Source organism: Macrotis lagotis, chromosome 3 (genome assembly GCF_037893015.1).
Source record: "Macrotis lagotis isolate mMagLag1 chromosome 3, bilby.v1.9.chrom.fasta, whole genome shotgun sequence".
NCBI classification, from domain to species: domain Eukaryota; kingdom Metazoa; phylum Chordata; class Mammalia; order Peramelemorphia; family Peramelidae; genus Macrotis; species Macrotis lagotis.
In genome coordinates, this window is record NC_133660.1 from 274039943 (window position 1) to 274064547 (window position 24605).

Sequence of the window (24605 nt, forward strand, 5' to 3'; positions counted from 1 at the left end):
GTGGGTTGGGCGGGTGAAGGCTGATATACCTCCCGCATTGAGGAAGGCCAGGGGCAGCGGCAGGAGACTGTCCAGTGTAGGTCTGCTACTTCCCTTGGGACTGGCCCGCTCCCAAACCAACTCTATGCAGACCTGGAAGGGCCAGAGTTGGGGGGCAATCTCTGAAGGAGGCAGCTGAGGAAGAGGCAGGGCACGGGGGTCCCAGGGTGAGGAGGGTCTGAGCCAACACCTGAGCGGCTGGGATGGGGAGGAAAGGGCTGCGCTCTCCAGCCAAGGGGAATCAGGAAGGAGTCGGGACATTGAGGCAGCCGAGTGGACGGTCCACAGGGAGATTTGGAGGAAAGGGAGGTTTGGGAATCATGGACATAGATGCCAAGGGAAGTGGTCTAGGGGAAAGGAGCAGAGGGCCACGGTCGGGGCAGCTCCCAGATGGAAATCCAGCCGGGAGGGCAGTGTGGTCCCCACGACAGAGTGCGCCTGTCTTCCGTCTCCTGGGGGGCGTCCAGGATGGAGGGGGGCAGAGGGGCCAAAGGGATGAGACCGGGAAGAGGATGCTGGCTTTGATAGTTGAGGTGATGGGAGCTCGAGAGAGGGCTCCGTGGGGAGTGTGGGACCCTGGCAAGGGGGGGAGGCGTGGCTGGGCTAGGGAAGCAGCAGTTGGGGGGGCGGGTTGCAAAGGGATGGCTGGAGCCTGGGTCACCAGGAGGAGGGGGTGATCACAGTCAACTGAGTGATGGGAGAGCTCCATGGAATTTGGGGTGATCATGTGGTTAGTGAAAAAGAGGGCCAATCTCAGCTGGTGGGGGGTGTTGGGGGATCACTGGAAGCTTGGGGACGATGGGGAAGGATACTGGTTAGAGACCTTCCCCGTCTGATTGTGTCTCAGGACCAGCCGGGATCCGGGGCTTACCCCCCTCCGGGCAGAAGGGTGCCTGCCTGGTAGGGGCATCTCCACCTGGGTGGCCGGGGCTTGCCCTCACTGCTGCTCTCCCCCTTCCCATTGTCCTTCCCTCCCCGGGCAGCTGGCGGCCCGCCCTGCGCCCTCCCCAGCTGGCTGGGCCAGGCTTTCCGGTTACACAGTAACCTGTTGCTCTGGTTCTCATCCCACCTCACCTGGCCCCTCCCTCGCGCTCCTGGGACTAGACAGCGAGGCAGCCCTGTGCCTGGTGCCCGCAGCCCTGTGCCTGGTGCCGGCCCGCCGGGCCCCCCGCCGGTCCACTTGCTCCACTGCGCGTCGCCCCCAGGTCCGGAGCCCCAGAGCTTGGGGCATGAGGAGGTGGTGAGCGGCCGAGCCAGCCGGCGCCCAGGTGAGGCCGTGGCGCAGACTGGGGGGATGGGACTGAAGGAGGTGGGGGAGGCCGGCCGGTCCCAGTCTTGGGGTGCGCCTGTCTGCTCTCTCCCGGGGGGTGTCCAGCTTGGGCCCCCACCCCAACCCTGGGCCCAAACTGGCCTCAGAACGGCCACCCTGAAGGACCTTTGCTGAAGGTCAGAGTAGTTCCAGTGGGCAAGACCCCCCTCCGGGGGGCCCACGGCCACCAGGAGCCAGAGGGCGGCTGAGAATGTGGGGAGTCCCGAGATGGCTCCCTCGGCTCCGGGCCTCAGTGTCCCCATACGGCGCCGTGGCCTTGGTGACCGAGGGGAGAGGGAGGGTCCGCTGCACCCCCAGCCGGGCTGCGCCCCGAGGCCTGATTCTGCCTGGTCTGCTGCCTCCACCTAGGTCCCAGTGGGGGTGACTAGGGGGTGAGGGGATTCCAGGCGCGGCTCATTTTTCAGTTGGTTCTCTGCCCACAGCCCCCCTACATCCTGGGCCCAGCCCCCAGCCCTAGGGCTCTGAGACTAGAGGGGAACCCAAACATTTCCCAGCAGCGTCACAGAGACAGGAGGGCGCGGGGCGGGGCAGGTGGGGGGGCAGGACACAAGGCCTCATCCTTCTGTGTCAAAGAGGGATACTGAGGCTCACCTTGCCCCATTTAACGTGTCAGTGTACCCACCCCCCAAACGCTGGGGGTCTCCCAGGCCGGTGGAAGTGGAGACTGACCCGCACACCCCCTGTCTCCCCCCATCAGGCCTCACCTAGGCCGAGGAACTACCCTTTGCCCCGCTAGCCGTCAGAGCGGTGACTAACTTGGATTCCACCGGGAGCCCCACAAGGGGCCCCCCCGGGCATGCCAGGGTGGGGTGGGAGAGAGGAGAGGAGTCTCGGTCAGGGTTCAAGCTCAGGCTGGATGGTGGTGAGCCGACCCGCCGTGACCCCAGTGGGCTTCTGGGCAGAGATCCGGGACAGCTTTGCCAGTTCCTTCTCTGGTCTGTTGACAGTTGAGGAAACTGAGGCAGATGGGGGGAAGGGGCTTGCCTGGGATGGCACAACTAGGAAGTGGGGGTTGCATCCTACCTCAGGGAGGGGGGTCTTCCCAACTCCCACCCAGAGCTCTGACCCCTGCACCCCCTGGCTGCCCCTGTCCCACAGTGTCCCCAGAGTCCTGGATCAGGTCTGAGGTCCCTTCCTGGTGGGCCCCCACCCCAGCCCCTCCATGGGTGAAAGGCAGGACCCATGAGAACCGGTGGGCAGACTGGTAGGGGCAGAGTGCAAGGCCACTGAGGGGTAAAGGGGGACCCAGTCTTCTGGCCCGGTTTCCCCCTGCGAGAGGCTGCCCAAGGGGGCAAGTTGAACCTGCTCAGGGCCCCCAGAGCAGGCTCCAGCCCTCTGGCACTGCCCCCGTCCTTGGCGCAGAGGGCCCAGACTGGAGCCTGACTCCTGAGCCAGCCGCTCCCCCCCCCCAGCCTCCCCCAAGGTCACCAGGCATCGGCACTTGAGCTGGAGTTTGGACTTGGGGCTGGTGGTTGGCATTCCTCTGGCCGGCTTTGCTGCCTCTCCCTGCCCAGGGGCCCTTCCTGCCCAGGTGGGGCTGGTTCTGGGTGCTGCCTCTCCCCCTCCCTCCCTGGGGCTTGTCAGACAGACTTGGGGCTTTCCCTGCACCCTGCCAGGGCTGCTCCCCCTTCCTCCAGGGCTGCAGGGAGCCCTGGGCAGGGTGGGCAGCAGGCAGCTCACCTGGGTGGACTTCCCCAGCCCAGCCCCACCAGAGCTCAGTGGGGTTCCTCTCCTCCCCCCACTTCCCAGCGTTCCTTTCTGAAGCGAGAGCATGGACCCTCACCCCCAGCTCTCTGGTGTGTGGAGGAGGAAGAGAGGGCTGCCCTCCCTCTAGCCCCCTCCCATTTCTGTCAGGGCTGTGGTCCCAGGAGCTTTCACTTGACCTCCCCAAAACTCTCCACTGACAGGGAAGGGAGAAACTGGCTGGTTTCTTGGGGTGCACATAGGCCATCCCTCCTCATTCTCCTCTGCCCGTCCCCCTGCCCCCTTAAGGGGGTCCCAAGAATTCCTGGGTCTGGCTCTGCCCCAGTTCCCTTCTCCCTAAGGGAGAAAGCTGCACTCCCAACTGGCAGCACGTTTCCCACGGGGATGCCCTCTGGGCCCCGATGTTCCAGATGTGTGCTGGGTCCTGGAGCCAGGAAGCCTCCCAGGGAGGCAGAGGCCCGGGGCTGGGGCACCTTTCCTAAGGTCCAGGGCAGGAGCTGGGGGGGCCCTACCGGGAAGAACAGAAGAAAGATACCAGCTTGTCGTCCCTGTCCCCTCCCCAGGCCCCAAAGCTCGAGATCTGACCCCAAGGACCCCAGCTGGGACATCAAAGAAACATGAGACCACAGGGTGGGGTGCCCTCCTGCCACACTGCCTCAGTTTCCTCGTCTGTAAAACTAGGGCATTAGCGTCCATGGCCTTGTCCTGCCAATCGGGCCCTTGGGGTCTGAGGCAGAGTGTGTGGGGGACTCTCCCGGGGCTCCTTACTGCAGAGGACATCCTAGGCCAGGGCCCAAGTTCTGACTGACCTGTGACCTCGGAGAATGCCTGGAATGTGTGTGAGCAACACTGGCCTGGGTGAGCCCCTGACCGAGCCCGTCCCCACAGGAAGGAGCAGAGGAGCTGGGCAGGGGGCGCTGGGACGGGCCGGGTCACAGCTGCAGCCCTTGTCTGGCTGACCGGAGGAGCTGGGGAGACTTCGACCAGGCCCAAGCTGGGGGTCGTTTAACAATCGGCTCTCCAGGAAACCATAGACACTTTTTATGAGTTGAATCTGCATCATCAACGTCTTCTTGGGTCTAGACTGTCAGTAAACCGCCGAGTCCCGATTTCTGTTCACACTGAACATTTAACAACCGTCCCTGGGCCCCCCGGGCACGAGAACCAACAGGTCGGCACCAGGGCCAAGCCCCTCACTGGCCTTCTTCCTCCCTGCAGCTGGACAGCTCCCCGGCCACCATGAACCAGTTGGGATCCCTGAGCAGCGGTCCCAGATCGCCCAAGTGAGCAGGGGCTGCCGCTCCTGGGGTGGGAGTCGGGGGGCGGGCGGAGGGCCCCAGCCCAAGGACAGCCACAAGCCTGGCATCCTTTCCTCCCCACAGTGGTAGCACGCGGGCCTCCGATGGGCCGGCCAAGATGAGTGCCAAGGACCTGTATGGTGAGAGCACCTGGGACCCTGGGGCAGCAGACAGGGTAGATTTCCGGCCACTTGGAAGGGCATCTGGACCCTTCCATCTTAGAGGCTTTGATTGGGAAACATGGCAGGGCAAGGAAAAGAGAGCTAGATTCAAATTCCAAGGCTCTGGGTTCAAATGCTGACTCTCAGACTACTTATATGGCCTTAGACAAGATATCTTCTGGGGTAGATGAGAAAGTGAGGGAAGGCTCAGCACTTGGGAGGATGGAGTCTGACCTAAAGGAACTCCAGGATGCCAGGACAGTCCCTCTACCCCCCTGCAAGGGCTGGGCCTACTCTCTGGCCGGGGCTCCCCTGGCCCCACTTTGGGGGGCTGGGCTTGCTCTGTGGCAGGGGCTCTCAAACCTGCCATACCTGTGTGCCCTCAACCAGGTAAGGGGAGATGCCTTTACTTATTCATGGGACATTAACATTTATTCCCCGGCGACTGCTTCTTCCAGAATCTGTTGCAACCGGATCCCTGAGCATGTTCGGTTCTTGTCTGTCTGTAAAGGCCTCATGGGGGGCAGGGTGGGGAGTGGGCAGGGAAGGGAGCTCTGATCCTGCCTTCTGTCCAGCTTGAGAACCTCTGTAAGACTTGGGGGCTCTCTAGGGGTCAGGTTTGTGCTCTGGTCCCTGCCTGGAGTTCAGGAGACCAGAGGCTAGAGAGCAGCTCCCTGCCCTTCTGAAGGGACCCAGGGTCTGTCCTCAGGAGGGTCTGGAGCCAAGGAGAGGAGCTGGATGCCAAAGCTAGCATTGGGAAAAGGCACTGAAGGGCAGGCTTAGGAACTGGGGAGGGGGACGGTGGGCACAGCCTTGTGGTTTTTGACCAAGAATGGGAGAGGAGAAAGGTGGGATACCTTTGGGCTCTGGCTAGAATTATGGTCTGGATGCAAATGATATGAAAAGAGAGCACACCTGGGCTCCCCATGGGAGGGAGCGGGCATGGGGAAAGCCATGGGCCCCCAGAGGGGAGCAATAGCGCGGTCCTCGCCAGGGGTCCTGGACTGATTGAAAGGAAAGGAAACTTCCACCACCTATCCCACCCAGAAGAGGGGGTTCCCACCTATTCCATCTGGAAGAGGGGCCCCCACCTATCCCACCCAGAAGAGGGGCCCCTGCTTACCCTGCCCCCTGGACCTGTGCTGAACAGCTGACTCCAGCCTTAGACCTGCCTCCCCTGTGGGGGTGGGGATGGGGTGGGGGCTCTGTCTCCCTGCTCCCTGGGGCCCTCAGTGCCCTGCTTTGGGGCGGTGTCCCATCCAGGTGCCTCACATTCCTTGCTGCCACAGTCCTTCCCGGTGTGTGACCCAGACCACTCCCCGCCCAGGGTGATGGTGCCACTTGACTCAGCTGTGACCCTGCATTCCAAGGCCGGCCCCTCCCTCCGCCCCTGACCTTGTCTCGGGCCTGGAGGACCTGCTCTGCCCCCCCTTGGCCCCCGGGCCTGAGGAGGGAGGGGCAGCTCCCCTTCTTGCCCTTGTGTTTCAGAGCAAAGGAAGAAGTATTCAAACTCCAACGTCATCATGCATGAGACATCCCAGTATCATGTCCAGGTGAGGGGGCAGAGCTCCACACCTGCACAGACCCCGAGCACTGTCTAAGACCTCCCCCTCCCCGCCCCCCAGCACAGAGGTGGAGAGAAGGGCTCGCTGGAGTCCTTGGCCAGGGTCACTGGGGAGATAGGGCCCAGAGGAAACACCCACAGCTGGGCCCTCGTCTCCAGGCCTGGGGGAGCTCCCCGGGAGTTGGGAGCAGGCCCAAGGTCAAGTTGGGCCCCAGATGGAGAGTGAATCACCTAGGAGATTCAGAAACAGGGAAGTGGCTTCTGGGGAAAGCACCGGCAGGCGAGGGAAGGTGAGGGCCCCCCTGCTAGCTGGCTGTCTCATGACGGGTGCAGGGACCAGGGACCCAAGCAGTTAACCAGTAACCCGGAAGAGCTGACCCTTTGGGAGCTTCGGCCCTGGCCAGAGCCACTCTTCTAGTTGAGAGCTCAGCTGCCCTCTGTGTTCAATGGGGGGGGGGGGCAGGGGTCCTCAGCCTGTGGTCCATGGTTCCAGTCCTCCCCGACCCCCACCGGTGCCGTCAGACTCTGGGCTGACCTGGACGCACCTTCGAGGAATGGTCAGGAGCTAGTGAGAAAGAAACCCAATGCCTCTGGAGGGGTCAGTGGGGACCCCCTTCCCCCGTGGACATCCCTCTACCTCTAGCACATGGAGGGCTGATCCCATCAAAGGCTTCCCTGCTCAGGCTCTGGGCTTCCCTAGATCTTGGCCAGTGGGCAGCAGGGGCACAGTGAGGGTAGTTGGCGGAGACAGGCAAGTCCCTCTACTTGGGCAGGCCCGGGGCTCCCTAGCACCCAGCCCCCTGGGATGGAGCCAGGCCTAGGGGAGGCCCCTGGACTTTGGTCTCAGTGGCTGGCCTCTGTTGGTGCCCAGGAGGCCTGCAGCCAGAATGGAGAAAAAAGGGAGGGTAGAGGCCCAGGTTCCAGGCTTGTGGTACCCCCCTCTCCTCATGGGGTACAGGGGTACACACATCCCTAGAACCTGGGCACCTGGAGCTGAACCCCATGGGCAGCTTGGGGTGTCTCGACAGGGCCAAGAACTGGGCCGGCCGACCTCGGAAACAGCCCCCCCCGAGCTGACCCATGGCCACCAGCTGGCTCCGTCCCTCACCCTGGCCCATCCTGAGGCAGACCGGGAGGGAGATGGCTTTCAACCAAACCAGCCTCTCCCCCGCACCCCTCCCCAGACTGGGGCTTCCGGGGCTCCTCCTTGGACCGGAGCCCCTGGCGCAACAGAGGCCCGACTGACGCCCCCTCCCCTGCCCTCAGCATCTGGCCACCTTCATGATGGACAAGAGCGAGGCCATCGTCACCGTGGAGGATGCCATCCGCAAGCTGGTGCAGCTGAGCAACAAGGAGAAGATCTGGACCCAAGAGATGCTGCTCCGGGTGGACGACTCCTCCCTGAAGCTCCTGGACTGCCAGACCCAGGTGAGGCCAGAGGGGCTCAAGGGCAGGGGGCCCAGCTCTGGGCCTCTGAGGTGGGGGAGCCAGCCGGGGAGGCCTGGGGAAGGCCTGTGGACTGGGCCTGGCAGGCTGGAGCCGGGCAGACCAGGCTCCGGTGCACCGGGCAGCCTGCTCCCTGAGATGAATGGATGGAGATACTGGGGGGGGCAGGGGTCTGGGCCTGTGGCTGAGGGGGAGGGGCCCTGTCTACCCGCCCCTCCCCCCAGGAGGAGCTGGAGCACTTCCCGCTGGGCACCGTGCAGCTCTGCCAGACAGTGCTGAACCAGCTGCGCTACCCGTCGGTGCTGCTCCTGGTGTGCCAGGACTCCGAGCAGCACAAGCCCGACGTGCACTTCTTCTACTGCGACGAGGTGGAGGTGAGCCCCCCAGGGACGCGGCCCCCGCGCTGCTCCCCCCACCAAACTGGGCTGCCCCCCAGGACACTGCACTGCCCCTGTGGTCACAGACATCGCAGCTGCTCACACACACTCGTAGACACCCCTCCCCCATATACACACCCTTGTGGACATCGCTCTGCCCCCCACACACAGACGTGGGGCTGTACCCCTCTGGTGGACACGCACACAGAGACACGCAGAGAGACGCCGACTCGCATACACACACATTCACAGATACACTCCCCCAATAAATATCCAATCGGACATCCTCGTGCTCACGCACATCCTCTCACGCTCGCGTTCACACACATTTATGCCCACACATCCTCATCTTCACACACATTCAGACACACACACACACACACACACGCATAGTACTCGCACACATGAGCTCCACATGACACCTCCCTCCCCCCGGCCCTGAGCCTGGCTCTCTGCCATCCCCCTTGTCAGGCAGAGCTGGTTCACGAGGACATCGAGAGTGCCCTGGCAGACAGCAGGCTGGGGAAGAAGATGCGGCCACAGACACTCAAGTGAGGATGAGTCGGGGGGGGGGGGGAAGCAGACAAGCTGAAGGAGGGGAGGGGGCAGGGTCCCAAGGGTTTCTTACCTACTCTAGGCATCAGCCCTCACTTGGCCCCTCCCTGGCCACCATCGCTGACCTTCCCACTCCTGTCTGTCCCCCAGGGGCCACCAGGAAAAGATCCGGCAGCGCCAATCCATCCTTCCACCACCCCAGAACCCTGCCCCCATCCCTTTCCACCAAGATACTGGCGGCCCCCCTCATAGCTCCAAGAATCGCGTGACTCCTCCAATGCCCTTCAGCACGCCAGGTAGAGATGAGATGGGCAGCGGCGGGCATTCTCCAGGGGCCCTGGTTGGGAGACAGCTGACTGAGAAGCACGAGGGCCCCTCCCTTCTTCTCCATGGTGACCAGATGGAGGAGTCCTCAGGAAGCCCTCCCTCCAGGCCCCAGTCGGATTCTGCCCTTCACAGCAGTGCCAGGGCACAGACACACCCACTACTTCCACAGTCAAGAGGGGCTGCCATGGTCCCTTAGCCCCCAGGAGTCCTGGGATCCCTGGGCCTCCCATGAAGGCTCATCCCATCTGCCCCCCAACACCTCCTCAGGGAAGCAGCTAGGCATCAGGGTGGGTGGGGCAATGCCCACTCCAAGGCTGGTCTCAGCCCTCCAATCACCCCCTTCCCCCAGATTATGGACGAAGAGACTCTAGCTCTCAGGATGAGGAACCCAGGGCCATCCTGGCCCAGAAGATTGAGAAGGAGACGGTGAGTGTCAAACCTCTCCCAGGATGTGAACAAGGTACAAGGGAGGGCCAGGAATGGGGTGGGGGTCTCCCTGTGAGCTAGGGAAGGAGGGACAAGGGGGTCCCTGTGAGCTGGGGAGGAGGGGGCAGAAGACATTCCCACCCTTTCCCCCAGAGGGGAGTGGGACACCTCGGGAAGCCGGCCTGACTGAGAGACCATCCTGGTGGTCTGTGACTTTCCAGCAAATCCTCAACTGTGCCCTGGATGACATCGAGCTGTTCGTGGCCCGGCTCCAGAAGGCGGCCGAGGCCTTTCGGCAACTCAACCAGAGGAAAAAGGGCAAGAAGGGCAGAAAGAAGGGGCCGGCAGGTGTGTGCAGGGGCACCTGGGAGTCGGGGAGGCTGGTGCTGGGGCTGTGCCCCCCATGCCCCCTCACACCTCCCCCCTCTCCTCCCTCTCTCCAGAGGGGGTCCTGACCCTCAGGGCCAGGCCCCCCTCCGAGGCTGACTTTATCGACTGCTTCCAGAAAATGAAACTGGCCCTCAACCTCCTGGTAAGCACTGCCCAGTCTCCTCGGTGGGACCTCAGGGTCCTGGCCACAGAGAGCGCCCTCCTGATCCCCCACACCCTCTGCCTGTATCTGCTGGGGGAGACTCCAGCATCCTGGCTACGGGGAGGAGATTCTCATTTTGTCCCCTGAGTCTCCAGGGTGGACCTCCAGCACCCTGGCCTCAGGGAAGAGATGTCCCCCCCAACTCCTCTTCTGTCTGATTCTCTTGTGTATCCTGGCCCCACAACAGAGATGCCCCGAGCCCCCTTCCCCTGCCTGGGCCTCCTGAGAGGCCAAAGGAGGAGATGCCCACCCAGACCTCCTGCCGGCTGACCACAAGAGGAGACAACTCCCCCACCCCGTCCCTGTTTCTCCTGGATGGGCCCATCACCCTAGTCATACCCCCTCTTTATTCTCTTTGAACCTCCTCTATGCCCACCCCCCTTACCTATCACTTTTAGATGGGATTCCAGGATCCTACCTACATGAAGGAGACCCTACCTATACCTAGTTTCCCTGGGTCTCCCCAAATCTCCCTGGTTATCCTGTTCATAGGGCTACTCCCATTTTCTTCCATTACCTGGGTCTTCTGAGTGGGACCTTGGGGTCCTGGCCACAGGAAGGGAGATGCCAAACCCCATCGCTGTATCCTCCTCTCAGTCATTGAGATCCTGAGTCCTGGAGGGTAGGGGTTGGTGGGTGATTGGGGCAGGGCTCCCCACCCATCAGCAACCCTCCTTTGACCAGGCCAAACTGAAAAAGCACATTCAGAATCCAAGTGCCGCTGAACTGGTCCACTTCCTCCTGGGACCCCTGGAACTGGTAACTCTCCCCGGGAGTTGACAGGATGGGTGGGAGAGCTGGACCCCCAACCAGGGGTGACTGCTTAGACGTCAGTGAGGGCAGGAGTGGGGGGTGGGGGAATTCTTCTGCACACACACACACACACACACACACACACACAAGTTGTAGAAATGTTTTGTGTCCCAAGGTCTGTGGCAGACACTCTAGGGTACTCCCAGCTTGGGGGGGGGGAGGTCTGCTGTTCTTGGGCTCCAAGTTGCACCTGACTCACAGCCAAGGGAAGGAGGGTCAGCCAGGCTTGGGGTGGGGGCTTTATGGTGTGTCCTGCTCTCAGCACCAAGCAGACAAGGAGAAGGGAGGAGGAGGGGCCTCACCCCCACCCCCTCCCGTCAACCCCTACCTCCCACTGGTCCTAGATCATAAACAGCTGTGGTGGCCCAGACATCGCCCGCTCAGTGTCCAGCCCACTGCTGTCACGGGACACTGTGGAGTTTCTCAAGGGCCACCTGATTCCCAAGGAGATGGTCCTCTGGGAATCTCTGGGAGAGATGTGGACCCGCTCCCGGTAAGGCATCCAGAGGCCTGGCAGGGGGGACAGAGGACACCTGGTGGGGCGGGCAGAGGAGGCCTGACTGGAGGGGGGACAGAGGAGGTCACGGTGGACCTCCAGGCAGAAGGCCCCAGGGGCCTGGCTGGGGCCAACAGAGGGAGCTGGGGCTACCCTGTCCACCCGCCCCATGTGTCTTCCCCACTGTGTTCCCCCCCCAGAGCCGAGTGGCCTCGAGATGTCCACGTCCCCATCTACATCCCAAAGTTTCACAATGGCTGGGAGCCCCCCCTGGACGTGCTGCAGGGGGCTCCTTGGGAAGTGGAAGGTGGGCCACTGCCGGACACTGAGGTCAGTCTGCCCAAGACGCCCGAGGCGGCCCTGCTGGACTGGATCCACCTGCAGGGATGGGGCTGGGGGAGGCGCCCGAGCCGGGCGAAGAAGTCCCAAAGGTGCGCTCCCTCTGGCTGGTAACCTGGCCTCTCCCTCTTTCCCTGTAGCTGAACCCAGCCAACGGGTTCTCCTACCGCCATACCCTGAAGCACAGCCAAGGCCCCGAGCCTGCACCCCCCGGAGACGGCTTCCCACCAGGGGGTTCCCCCAACACAAACAGGTACCCCACCACCTCCCAACCTGCCAGGGCACCACTCCAGTTGGTAACAATGCCAAATTGAACCTGCAATAAGGGGACACAGCACCAGGGGGCAGTAGCTTCCTTTGTTGCCCTGGCTGCCCACACCTGCTTGCTCTAGCTAGAGATGATTAGATGACTATCCTGGGCCAGTCAGCCCAGAGCCCCCCATTGTCCTTTCAAAACTTCAGGAAGCACCCCACTTAGACCACTGAATGTTGAACACTATCCTTCCCCTCCCTGGTGTAATGATGCTAAGGCGAAGGTGCCCCTTGGCATTCTCTGGACTGGGAGGAACAGAGGGGGGTCTTCTGGTGGACCACACCTGCCTCCAGCTCGGCCCCAGCTCCTGCCATTGGTCCCCGTGCCCACAGCTTCCTCTGGTGGTCCTGGGTCTGACTGGCTCTTTCTAGCCCTTTTTTCTCATGGTGCTGTGAGTGGGCAGTTTGAGGATGTGGATCCCCCTGTTACAACCTCAGGGAAATGGGGGCCTGGCTAGGTAGGCAGAATCTCCAGCCCCAGTCCTCCTTCTACAGTATTGTGATGTCTGTGGTAGCTGAGAAGGAGAAATTGCTGTCCAGAGGCTGGGGGTTGGGACCGGGAGCATGGTTAGACCCGGGTGACTGGTGAAAATGGCAGGGAGAGGGTCTCCAGAAAGAATTTTGGAATCCACAAAGATGTCCCTGAGTCCTATGTCCCATGTGTCAGTCAGGGAGTGAACCGGGACTCAGGTAGAGGGGGCAAGGAAGGGTGACTCAGTGGACCCTGGGCCCCCTCCCAAATCCAAGTTAAAGCTTTCCAATCAGAAAGGGTAACTTTTTAGTGTCCTTCCGCTCCCTCCCCCGCCAAAAAGGACCACTTGTGGGTGGGGTTCGAATTCCCAGAGGAGGCTTTTCTGAAGTCCTTGCTCCTAGCAACCTCTAGCCTTCCCAAACCGCCTCTGGTGCTGGCAACCTTGGGGTTGAAAGCATTCCTCCTTGTCTGATGCCATCCAAAACAAACAGCCCAACCCTAACCCTAACCCTAACCCCAACCCAGATGCATCCACAAGAGAAATCTGAGTCACCAACAGAAGGCAAGCCCAGCGGTGCCCAAGGCCTGGGAGGCGCTCTTAAAGGGCCAGGGACTGGGCATCCCCACTCAGGGAGCCTCCCTGGAAGGCTGCCTTCCTGCTGCAGGGTGTATCTTGGGCTTCTGGCCTGGCCTTCCTTACTGGGCTGCTTCTCTGAAAGCTTCCTCACAGGTCCCGATCCCCCTTTTCTGCTCTTACAAACAGGTCTGCCAGAAGTATTTGTATATGGGTGGATCTCTCCCTCCTGTTGATAGACTCTTCTCAGGGGCTTCGCTCCGCAGTGGGATTGAAACTGGTTTCTCAAACCCAAATTCCTTTCAGAACAACACTACATTGAAAAAAAGGAGAAATGATAAAACTTTTCCTGACCAGAGATGTCTGTTCAGGAAGCCTATTGCAATTGGACTCACAGGGTGCTAGCAAAATGTTGCCCAGAAGCCAGGCTCGAGCACTCTCTGATTCGGCTCTGCTTCAATGGCTTTCCCCTTGGCATCCTACCCAGAGGGTCCTGCAGCCCCCATAGAAGTGCTTGGGCTGATGGTACTTTGGAAGGCAGATTTTATTTAGCCAGACAGCAAACAGAAAAGATTCGTGCTCTAGTATGTAGATATTCAATAAATTAGGAGCAGGTACAAGGTATGAGAGCTTCCTCCACGTAGGAAAGAATTCCGGGTGACGTCCGAGGGCTCCCATCTTCCCTGGGAACCCGACACGATCCACAAGACTGCCAGCCGCATTCAGAGGCAATCCTTCCTCTGGGAGGACATCTCTCCTTCTGCTTCTCTGGGTGGCTGTCAGGGACTTCAGGAAGAGGGGAGTCCCCCCACAGGGGGTGAGGACACTGTGGGGTCTGGACAGAGACCCATGGCCTCCCAGCTTCCAGAGACTGTAGGAGAAGGGGAGCTCCAGGAGAATTTCATGAGGCCATTTAGTAATTTCTCACAGGTAGAACCTGGAGATACCAACTTTTTCCTCTGAGGGTTGGGGGGGGGGGCGCTTGGGGCCTCCTGGAGCTGCTACTCAGGATCCATTCCTTCATGGTGAGGGATCATCTCTAAATATGTCAGGGGCTTTGTAGGTATCTATTCCTTCCTGGTAGGAGCTCTGTTTAAGGTGATGATGAGGAGAGGTAAGTGGTGCAGCCCTGGAGGTGAGACCCTTCCAGCTCTCCGGCTTCTTCAGGCGGGGCCTCCTCCCTGCCTCCTACCTTCTTTCTTTCCGCTCAGGATCCCCTCCCAGGAGGCCCAGCGGGGCTGACCCACTTTGGGCTCCTACCCTTTTCCTTGCAGCCCCGTTGCCACATCCATTACCTCTCTCTCCTGCTGGCCTGCCCTGTAGGCCAGGAGGGAGGAGGAGACCCCCTGATCAGCCCCTTGCCATTCTCTGCACAGGAGATTTGAGCCACCGACCATGGCCAAGTTCGCCAAAATCCGTTATGACTTCACAGCGCGTAATGCCAATGAACTGTCCGTGCTGAAGGACGAGGTTCTGGAGGTAAGAGGACCCATCCAGCCCTTCCTGTTCTGCCTTCCTCGGCCCTGGGCCTGAGGCTGGGGCTGGGGCTTGGGGTAGAGTACAGGTTCCCATTGCTCAGGGCCTGGGGACGGATGCTGGAAGAAGATGCAGCCAGGTCTGCTATTGACAGGACAGGGAGGACCTGTCCCTGGCCGGGAGCCAGGGCACGAGGGGATGTTGAAAAACCTGCTCCCCTGCCCCCCCTCCCACTCCCCTCAAGAGCCTGGCAGGGCCCTGTACACTGTCCTCCCACCCCTTGGGGCCAGTGGCTATAGCTGAAGGTCCTTCTTTGAGGCACCCCAAGGACAGAGCCCTCAGACCCCCTGTATGCACCATCAACCAAGGGGAGAGGTCCCCCAAAGACCAAGGGACAGGCTCAGCTTGGCGCTCAGCTGTGCCAGGCCCAGCTGGCCCAGCCCAGTACATCTGCCAAGGAGAAGGGCTGGGGGAAAGGGATGCTGAGCTGTTGCCCTCCTTCTTAGGCTAGTCACCCCTTGAATCTTCCTCCAGCTCCCCTGTGGCCCCAATCCAGGCCATCTGCTCTGGGCTTGGCAAATAGAATAGAATAGGGATGGGGGAGGCTGCAGGGAGTGTTAGCATGAGTCCAGGCTGGCTCAGTAGGCAGAGGGTACAGCTGGCATGTCCAAAGGCTGAGGGTGGTGGTGGCTAGAATTGCCTGAGAGCCTCCTTGGGTTGGACTTGCCATGTTCCCAGTAGCCCCTGTGGATGTGGGGGGTGGGAACAGGGCAGTGCCCTGGCAGGAGAGATCCCTGCAGATGAGGGAAGGAAGAAGCCATGCTGGGCAGGGGCCGGCAGCTCCGGCTGGCAGTCCCTTGACCTAGGTCCTAGTCCCAGCTCCATTCCTGCCCTGCTTGTGGCCTAAGGCAAGGCTCCTTTCTGGGCCTCAGCCTCCTCATCCATCAAGTCCAAGGGCATCCCTAAGCTATTTTCCGCTCCGACAATCCCGGGAGTGGACCCCTTCAGCCCAATCTATCCCCAACTCATTAGCTGGTGGGGACGGGAGACCCTGGAAATGGTGGCCCAGGGAGGGCAGGCTTTATTGGTAGAAGAGAGGTCAGTAGCCTGTCTGGGCTGCTAGGCCGTGGCCCGAAGGTGACCCTGGCCTGTCCTCCCAGGTGGTGGAAGACAACAAGCAGTGGTGGAAGCTGAGGAACCGCAGCGGACAGGCTGGCTATGTGCCCTTCAACATCTTGGACGTTATGAAGCTGGAAGATGTCTACCCCCTGAGTGAGCAGGTGTGGAGCCAGGACACCTAGCCGAGTCCCTGTAAAACATGATCCTCGCACACCTCGGTCCCTCTGCTCTTCCGAAGCTCCCTTCCTGCTGGGAGGCAGGGAGCACAGGCTCAGGTTGGGGGGATGAGGGGGCAGCAAGCACCCAGAGAAATATATATGAGGCACAGTGAGAAAGGAAAGACCCAGGGCCTGGAGGAGGAAGTGGTGCCAGAGCTGAGCCCCTCCCCTGGCGGGGAGGAAGGAGAGCCTTTCAGGTCAGGGGCAGGTATAGATACCGAACCAGAGGCTGGAATCTGAATCTGCAGGATGGTGTGTGTGACCGAAAAGGATAAAGAGTGAAGGGAGAAGGGTGGTGAACCAGGCGGAGGAGAGGAGCTGGGAGCCAGCCTAGACTGCCTGGTACCATCTCTCCAGGGAAGCAGTGGGGAGGGGCACTGGAAAATAGCTCTGGATTCCCACTAGGCAGCCTGGAGGAGATGAAGAGGACAACGGTGGCCCTGGCAGAATTAGGGGCAGAGATGAGAAGGACCCGTCTACCAGGCAACTAGTGATGAGGGCATGAAGCTAGAGGCAGAGGAAAGGGGCTGGATATCATCCACACAGAGCTGATAAAGCCACGGGAGCTACTGAGTCCACCCAGAGAGAACAGGGCAAAGGGTCCATCTAGGACAGGGCCCAAGGAGATGCCATAGTGCCCTCCTCCACTGGAGGAGCTGCAGGAAAGTTGGAATACCATGCCCGCCCAGAGGGGTGCCCCAGCAGGATGGCAGGCTCTGCCCTAGCTGTTCTAATTGAAGGCCCCTGGACATTTTCACCAAAACTACAAGCCCCTCCCCACCCCGGCCCTTAATAGCTCCCTGTGTCTGATAGGCATTGCCCTCAAGGGAGGGGCCGACATGTTAATGGGGCGGGGGGTAAGGCCATTTGTTGGCATCTGGATGGGGGTCATCGAGTAAGGCAGAGTTGGAGTATCTCCACAGGGGTGGGGGTGGGTAAGAGTCACCAAGGAAGAGACCTCTGCTTATCGGGACCTCAGAGTGGCTGGGCTAGGTTCAGGGAATCCCAGGGCCAAGGGACCAGGCCCAGGGTACCCCCCACCCTTGACTGCTCACTGCCACTCTCTCCAGATGCCCAGAATCCCAAACCCATCAGAAGCCTTTTCTCCCTCCCACAGGACAATCAGAAATACCGAGGAGATCTGAGTCCCAGAGGCCCAGGCCCCACCAGTCCCTTCCACAAGCTGCCCCCCAGCTACACAGGGGACAAGGACGCCAAAGAGCGTGAGTCACAGAGGAGATAGGGAAGGGGTGGCTGGGTCTGAGGTGGACCATGGGCCCCTAGGCTTCAGAAGGAAGATGCTAATGTTTTCAAGGGATGAGGAGGAGTCGGTTCTCTGGACTGGAGGCACAGAGGGGCAGGGGTCTGAATGTCAGAGTCCAAAGGCTGGGGACCCAGCCGTGGGGCCTTGGTGAAACTGAGGCTCGTTGCTGCTAGGAAATTTTTAAATATTGTTTTCCATTGACATGCAAAGACAGTTTATGTGCAGAGTTTCTGAGCTCCACATTTTCTTCTTCCCCCCTCCCCATGGCAGTGAGCAATCTGGGGGAAATTGTCCAATCAGGTTTAAACAGATTTCCTTCTTAGTCATGTGGTGGAGAATTAGGGCTAAAAGGGGAAACACCTGAGAAAGAAAGAAAACCCATAAGAGAAGTTTTCAAAAGTGAAGGGGCTGCTTTGCTGGGTGTGCAGACTTGGGGTCTTCCTCTGGCTGTGGACGGCCTTGTCCCATCACAAGCTTGGACCTCATTCCTGCTAGGGGAGAGGGCCCTCCGGGCACCCTACCCCCACCCAGCCTGAGTTTACTCAGGCCCTTGGCTCCAGGGAAGACCCTTACCCTTTCCTTTTCTCCACCCCAGGCCCTAGGGTAGGAGGGAGGGAGGCAGGGGGAGGAAGGTTTGGAGACCCCAGGGGGAATCCTGGGAGCATGGCATCTGCTTCCAGGTGGGACTGAGCCTCTCCCTCTGGAGGGGGGGGGTCTCCATCTCCAGGCAGTGAGAGACTCCCCCCACCATGGCCTAGTCTCCCTCTGATGGCTGGGGGACCGGGCAGTACTGCAGCAGGGGCCAGCCAGTAACTGGTGGGCCTCTGTCTTGGACTTCTTACAGAACTCATCCACCACATGGATGAGCTGAACCACGAGCTCATCAAAATCATCAGCAACCCCAAAGGGCAGCCTCCCCAGAGGCACTTCCGGGTGGAGAAGAGCAAGGCCGTGGTGGCCCCACTGACCTACAACTCGGACGCCCAGGAGGTCCGGATGTGGCTGGAAGCCAAGTCCTTCAGCCCAGGGTGAGTCCTGGAGGCAGGCAGGGCCGGGGCGGTGAAGGCCGAGTGGGGCCCGGCTTGCCGGGCTGAGGAGCCATGTGGTGTGTGGCCCGGGCCGTGCCCAGCCTTCCTGAGGCCACCCTCAGCCTGCACCCCCTTCCGTTCCCCCAGGATTGTGGAGCACCTGGGCATCCTGACAGGCGCTCAGCTCTTCTCTCTTAACAAGGAGGAACTGAAGAAAGTGTGCGGGGATGAGGGCACCCGTGTCTACAGTCAGCTGACTGTGCAGAAGGGTCTCTTGGAGGTTAGCCCCCCACCCCCATCTCCCTGGCTTGCCCTTCCCCGGGGCCCCTGAGGGGGCCCATCCTTTGGGAATCCTGTGTCTGAAAGAGGGAGAGGGTTCAAAGCCTTCAAGGCACCCCCCGTCTCTGAGCAGAGCATCCTCCCTTGAAAGCCCCCCCCCCAGCCAAACTGAACCCCCTTTTGTTTCTTCTTCAGAAAAACCAGGGTGGGTCTGAATTGGAAGAGCTCCTGCAGAGATTCCAGAAGAAGACGATGGAGGAGGGCCAGAGCTAGGCCTCTGTTGGGGCCGGGCCGGTGGGAGTGAAGGGGGTCCTGCTGCTGCTCCCCCACCCCGGCCCAGCACCGCTGTCCTGGGGGCTTGCCCCAGTGTGGTGTGAAGTGTTATTCTGACCTCCCTCCTGCTTTTGAGGGAGGGCCACCTGTGGTGGACACGGGGCAGAGAGGCAGCGGACTTGGCCCCGGCCCCACCAGCCCCATCCAGGCCAGATCGAACCCTCCCTCCCTAGGCCTTCCTGAAAACTCGGCCTAATCCTGCTTGGGCTCCCCCGGGGCCAGGTCTCCCAGAGGACACCCTCACTCTGCTTCCCTGAGCATCTCCCCCCAGAAGGGCCCAGAGCAACGATGAGACTTGGGTCAAAGACCCTTCCGCCCCACTCCCTCCTCACCCACACGGTTACTCCCGTGGGGATGTCCTGAAAGGTCAGAGGCCTCTCTGAGCCTGGCTGCCCCCTCGCCCCCCTCCCCCCGCTCAGGCCCAGTGGGCCGCTGCTCCCACATCCACGCACGGAGTGTGTCACTATCTGCCCCAGCCCCGGAATATTCAGTACCCCACTCCTGGAGGCTTGGGCAGCCTCCTCAGCCCATCTAGCCTCTGGACTGGTCACCATGCCCTGGAGAGAGGGGGCAGCACGGAGTCAGGGCTGAGGGTCTGGTACCCTCCTCCCCTCGCCAGGCAGCTTAGAGAGACAAGTCTTCCTGAACAGCAGAGGGTACTCAGCCCTGGGAACTACCTGCTGCCAGCCTCCTTCTGCTCTCAAAGTTCCTGGTTGTGGCTGAGACACGCTCCTCCCAAACCAGCCTTGTGGGGCTCTGAGAAGACCAGGGACCCCCACCAAGCTCGCCCGTTGGCCCTGGGGGGGGGTGTGATGTGTCCATAATGTGTCCTTTCTTTTCCTCCGGAGGCTCTGGACCTTGAGAGGAAGGGACAGCTCCTGGAGGGGCTGTCTGGGTTAGGGAGGTGGTGAGGACACCCTGCTGCATCTGTCCTGAGGCACTCATCTCCCCCCCCCACCAAATCCAGGGTCTAGCCTGGAAAATGTCCATGAGGTTGCCTCTGGCTCAGACAGACTGGAAAAAGGACTGTGATTGTAGCCCCGACCCTGACCCTCCCCACCACCACCACCCAGCCAGAGATGACTGCCCGGGGCTGAGACCCTCGGAAGAATCATTAAAAACAATATCCTCACCAGCTGCCGACTCTCTGTATGCCCCCCAACAGACCCTGGAGAGTCCCTGAGCCCCCTCCCCCTGAGCGCCTTGTCGCCAACACTCAAGGTTTGTTTCTGAGGAGTGCTTGGTAGCCATAGTACCTCTGCCCCCATCTGACTGGGTCTGGGGAGGCCAGAGGCAAGCCTGGAGTGCAGAGCACCAGGATGCGCTGGCATCCTCCGCATCCAAGATGGCGGGCAAGCTTGGACGCCCTCCCTTCCTTTCTCCCTGAAGCTCCATTTCCACATCACTGGTTGTGGGGAGGAGGTTCTGGGCTGTTCCCCGGGCGCCTGGTTCTCTTCTGTGCTCATCCAAGAAGGGAGGCAACCTGTGTAGGGGGGTGGGGACCACACAAGGGAAAGTTGGTGCCCAGAAACAAGGGCATGGATAGAGTGGGCAGCCCATGAGCCTTGCCCTCCCTGAGCTCTTCCACAGAAGGCCACCTGTGACTGAAGGACTCCTTGCTCCAGCTGCTGGGGCTCCTTCAGCGGCACTGCTCCTGTAATGTCGGGGGTCCCAAGGTCAAAAAATCCTTAAGGTCCAAGGCTGCATCCTTGTGACCAAAGACCAGGAGATGAGAAGTCATTCCCATTCAGATATGTGCCAGTGGGTGTGCCAGGGCTTATTCCCCTAGCCTTGGGTCATTGCCTTGCCTTTAGCCTGAGGACAGAAGCCAGGTGTCTGGGAGGGCAGAGATATTCATACAGGGAGGACAGTCAAGTGCTCCCCTCAGAGAAGGGACTTGGAGGGGTGGGGGAAGTGAGGAAACACTGACAGATGGCCTGTCCCCTGTCTTGGTCTTGCCCAGTCAAGTGTTCCTTGTACCAGGGAGATGGGTCCTACCTTCTTGTCTCACTCTTTTGGCCCATGTGGCAATGACACCTTGAGGGGCCAGGGATCTGCCCAGATTGTCATTAGAGACCAAGGGGTGGGGTCTAGACAGGCACAAAGGTGCCCCTTAACTCAGATTCAGCCCTTCCAGGAAAGGAGGATGTGACAGAGGCCCTGCCACAGCCCACCTGGACCCCCAAGAACTCCCCTCAACCCCAAAAAAACTGAGCCCAGGGATGCCAGGATGATGGAGACCCTAGTCTATGGAAAAGCTGCAAGGGACCCAACCTCCTCCTTCTCCCCGGGTCACTTCCTCTTGGCAGAAACAGAGGCAGAACTACTTGGAGCCTTGCTGAGGCTTCCTGTCTGAGGGGCAGAGGGAGCAAGGGTTGGGGGGAGCTGGGGTTAGCCCCAGGAAGGAAGCACTGGGGGTGGGGTCCTGGAGAGTCAGCTCAATAAACACTGACAAAGGGCCTCCTCTGTGCAGAGGCCACAGGAGGAGACCCCTGCCCAGAGTGTGAGAGAGACCTCAAGCTAGTCCCTACACATGAGGGCACCGCCGGATGGGATCCCCTGGGACGCAGGGACTCGGGAGGGCTTCCAGGAGAAGGGGGCTTCCTTGGGACTCGGAGGAAGTCAGGGGAAGTGGCCAGGAAAAGTAGTTAGTGAGGCCTAAGGGTTCTTCTCAGGGTTGGTTAAATACTTAAAATAAAGCCGATTATTGAAAGGGCATCCAAGAGAAGTGGAGAGGAGCCAGTGAGAATGCTTTCTTCTCCAGAGCCTGGGGATAGCCCCCCTGAATCTTTCCTCTGCCGTGCCTACTTGAGCCCCCACTGTGGTGCTCTTTATGGTGAGGGGCTGTTGACTAAGGAGATTTACCTCAGAGATGATGATTTTGATGATGATGATGTTTGTCCTTCATTCTTTTTTATTTTTTAGGTTGGGGGGGGGGTTTGCAAGGCTAAACGGGGTTAAGTGGCTTGCCCAAGGCCACACAGCTAGGTCATTATTAAGGGTCTGAGACTGGATTTGAACCCAGGTCCTCCTGACTCCAGGGCCGGTGCTTTATGCACTACGCCACCTAGCCGCCCCTTGTCCTTCATTCTTGATGAAGACCCTGACATCAGGGAGGTGAGGCCATGACAAGCGCACGAACTGGATGGGGGGGCTGTGCTAAGCCCCCAGCCTCACTTTCTCCTCTGAGCCATCTGGGTCCAGAGGCCAGATAGGAACCAGGACGACGGGAGATGGCCCAGAGGGGAGGCCATCAGGGCAAAGTGACTCGCCCAAGGTCACAGAGTCCGTGCCAAGTATCCGAGGTCAAATTTGCACCCAGAGCCTCCTTACTCTGGTGCTCTGCCACCGCATCACCTGGCTGCTTCAAAGATAAAGCAAGCGTCACTTTTTGATTTGCAGCCCCAGGACTTAGCCTTCTGGGGCCTTAATCAATGCTTTTTTCATTTCATTCATTCATTCGTTCATTTACTCATTCATTTGTTCCTTTAAGGAAAGCTCCCCTTTCCTGCTGTCTCCTCCGGCCCTCCTGGGCTTCCTCGGTGGGCCCACCGTCCCTCCCCCACAGGCGGCCTCCAACCAGTTCCATGACTCAGGACTTTTCAGGGTCGCCACCTCGTGGCACGGCCAGTAGGGGGCGCAGGGGCCGGGCCGCTGGACCTGGAGTCAGGGGACCCGAGATTCCCAATCTGCTTCTGAACCCCGGGCAAGTCACCTGATGGCAGGCTTCCTCAGTTTCCCCACCTGTAAAAAGGGGATCATAATATCGCCTCCCCCTCATTATCATTATTTGCCCCACTCCTCCATGCGGCCACCCAGCGGAGAATTATTAAGCTCTGGCCTGGGTCAGAAAAGGAGGTGGGAGCCCGAGGGGACCACAAGCTCACCCGAGCCACTTCCTGTCCTGCCTCCAAGAGCTCCCAGTCTCATGAGGCAGAGGACCATAAGCACGATAAGCTGGAGACCGCCCAAAGAGCAGGTGCTCCCATTACAGAAGGCAGAGATGAGGGAAGGTGGTCCAGGCGCGGCCAGAGAAAAGGCCCAGAGGCCAGAGATGGAGTGGCCATCAGGAGCAACAGAAGGAAGGTGGAAAGAGGCCTCATTGGATAGAGTGCCAGACCTGGAATCAGGAAGACCCGAGTTCAAATCCAGTTTCAGATAGTTACTAACTGGGTGACCCTGAACAAGTCATTTTACCCTTGTTGCCTCAGTTGCCTCATCCAGAAAATGAGTTAGAGAAGGATATAGCAAACCACTTCAGTGTCTTTGCCCAGAAAATCCCAAATGGGGTCACAAGTCTGACAGGAATGACATAACTGAACAATGAAATTTAGGCTTAAAATTGGGACAACTCCTTACAAAAGAGAGCTGTTCCAGACTGGAAGGGTCTCTCCCTAAGGAAGGGTCTTCCACCAGTTCTCAGATGCCCTCTAGGGGGGATTTTGGAGGAAACTGTTATCAAGATAGAGGTTAAGCCAGAGAGCTTGGTGTCCCTCTGCTCCCGGCTTCCACAAGGAGAGGGGGTGGGCTGATGGGGGGGGGTACTTAAGGGATGGGCAGAGGGAGCGCAGAGGCCCAGAAGGCCCAGAAAATGGAAGAGGGGACTGGCATCAATCCAGTCTGGTGCCTAGCAAAGCCCTCAAGTCCACATCAGACTGAGAATGGCAGGGAGCTCATGGTAACATGAAGGTAAGTGAGGTCAGCCAGGACCCCAGCCCAGGAAGCCCCCAGCATAACCAGAGATGGTCAGAGTCCCAAGAGACCTGGCACAAGGCAGCAATAGGTCCACAGAGGAAGCCACCATGAAGGACCACAGAGGCTCTGCCTCGGGCAGCGACAGGCAGCAACCCCATGCCAGAGATGCAGACCCCCCAGGCCCCCAGACTCCCAGCCAGGAATCATCCTGGACTCCTCCCCTCCCCATTCAACAGGGCACCCAGTGCAGCCCCCCTCATTGACTTCACTGGTGGAGCCTCTGGTCAGGTTCAAGTTCACCCTTGTCTGGTAACTCACCTTGTTGATTACACCTCTGCAGCGCCCCTCCCAGCTCCCCCTTCTCTGCTCTGACCTTGACCCTGTCCTGTGAGGACCCTCTCATCCTGTGACCCTGACCTACTGGCAGGTGCTGGGGGCAAGGGGAGCCAGGCTGCCTGCCTCAGTTTCTCCTCGTGCCAACCCTTTCTCCATTCAGTGAGTTTCCTCCAGGCCAGGGCCAGGCTTCACTAGGCCTCCTCCTACTCCATAAACTCCTTGGGCTTCTCCCCCCCCCAGGATCAAGGATAAAATTCTGTTTGGCTTTCCAAGTTTTTCATAACTAAGGCCCTTCCCTTATTCTTCCACCTAAGTCCCACACAAACCAGAGAGCCTGGCCCCTGGCTGTTCACCAAGGACCTCCCATCCCTTGTCCATCTCCCAGGTTTGCAATACTCTTCTTTCTCCACTTCTACTGACCTCCCCCATGTCTTTGAGTCTTTAAAATCCCGCCTCCTCCAGGAAGCCTTCTGCCATTATCTCCTCTGGTCTCTATTGTAAGCTGGTCCAGGGCAGGGACTGTCTTTTGCCTCTTTTTGCATCCTCAGTGCTTAGCACATTGCCTGGAACAAGAAAACTCTTAAACAATTATTGATTGATTGATTGATTGATTGATAGGGGGAGCAGTCCAGGCCCTGGAACTATGAGGTCCCTGTTCTGAGATCCCAGAGAGTCCGGATGCTCCAAACATCAAAGATCCATGGGAGTGAAACTCCAGTAGGTGGAGGGAAGCCCCAGAATGCAGAGAACCTGGGCAAAACTAGTGATGTTGGGGCAGCTAGGTGGTGAGGTGAATAGGGCATGGCCCTGGAGTCAGGAGGATCTAAGTTCAAATCTAGCCTCAGGCACTTACTAATTATCTAGCTGTGTGACCTTGGCAAGTCACTTAATCCCATTGCCTTGCAAAAAACTAAAACCAAAAAACTAAGTGAGGCTGATACCCCACCCACAAGGCCTTGTTCTGGCACAGTGTTCCACCTCAGGAACTAAAACTAGAGAGATGAACAAATACACAAAGGCACAAAAGAAACT

The 24605-nt window shown here is 59.7% G+C and overlaps 1 protein-coding gene across 2 annotated transcripts; it reads left to right on the top strand.

Annotated features, from left to right (window-relative positions):
- The first annotated feature begins 1239 nt into the window (after window positions 1–1239).
- EPS8L2 (EPS8 signaling adaptor L2) lies at window positions 1240–20887 on the top strand. Of its 2 annotated transcripts, XM_074230735.1 has the most exons (21): window positions 1240–1307; window positions 4292–4356; window positions 4456–4511; window positions 6021–6085; window positions 7363–7524; window positions 7767–7916; window positions 8391–8470; window positions 8625–8770; window positions 9151–9227; window positions 9449–9575; window positions 9671–9759; window positions 10504–10578; window positions 10977–11125; window positions 11329–11458; window positions 11608–11720; window positions 14202–14304; window positions 15462–15581; window positions 16756–16861; window positions 17747–17930; window positions 18078–18210; window positions 18405–20887. In XM_074230735.1, exons 2-21 carry the CDS (start codon window positions 4313–4315, stop codon window positions 18480–18482), a joined length of 2187 nt encoding a protein of 728 aa, XP_074086836.1. In that variant the 5' UTR covers window positions 1240–1307; window positions 4292–4312; the 3' UTR covers window positions 18483–20887. The 2 variants fall into 2 exon arrangements, with proteins under 2 accessions (XP_074086836.1, XP_074086837.1); XM_074230736.1 differs by lacking the exon at window positions 1240–1307 and having other exon boundaries at window positions 2867–4356.
- The last annotated feature ends 3718 nt before the right edge of the window (window positions 20888–24605 follow it).

Bases quoted from the DNA above. Each gene is read 5' to 3' on its own strand.
- EPS8L2 (XM_074230735.1), top strand. From the start codon at position 4,313: ATGAACCAGTTGGGATCCCTGAGCAGCGGTCCCAGATCGCCCAA. The intron at 7,525-7,766 runs GTGAGGCCAGAG...CCCTCCCCCCAG, and splicing joins TCCTGGACTGCCAGACCCAG to GAGGAGCTGGAGCACTTCCC. The intron at 7,917-8,390 runs GTGAGCCCCCCA...CCCCCTTGTCAG, and splicing joins TCTACTGCGACGAGGTGGAG to GCAGAGCTGGTTCACGAGGA.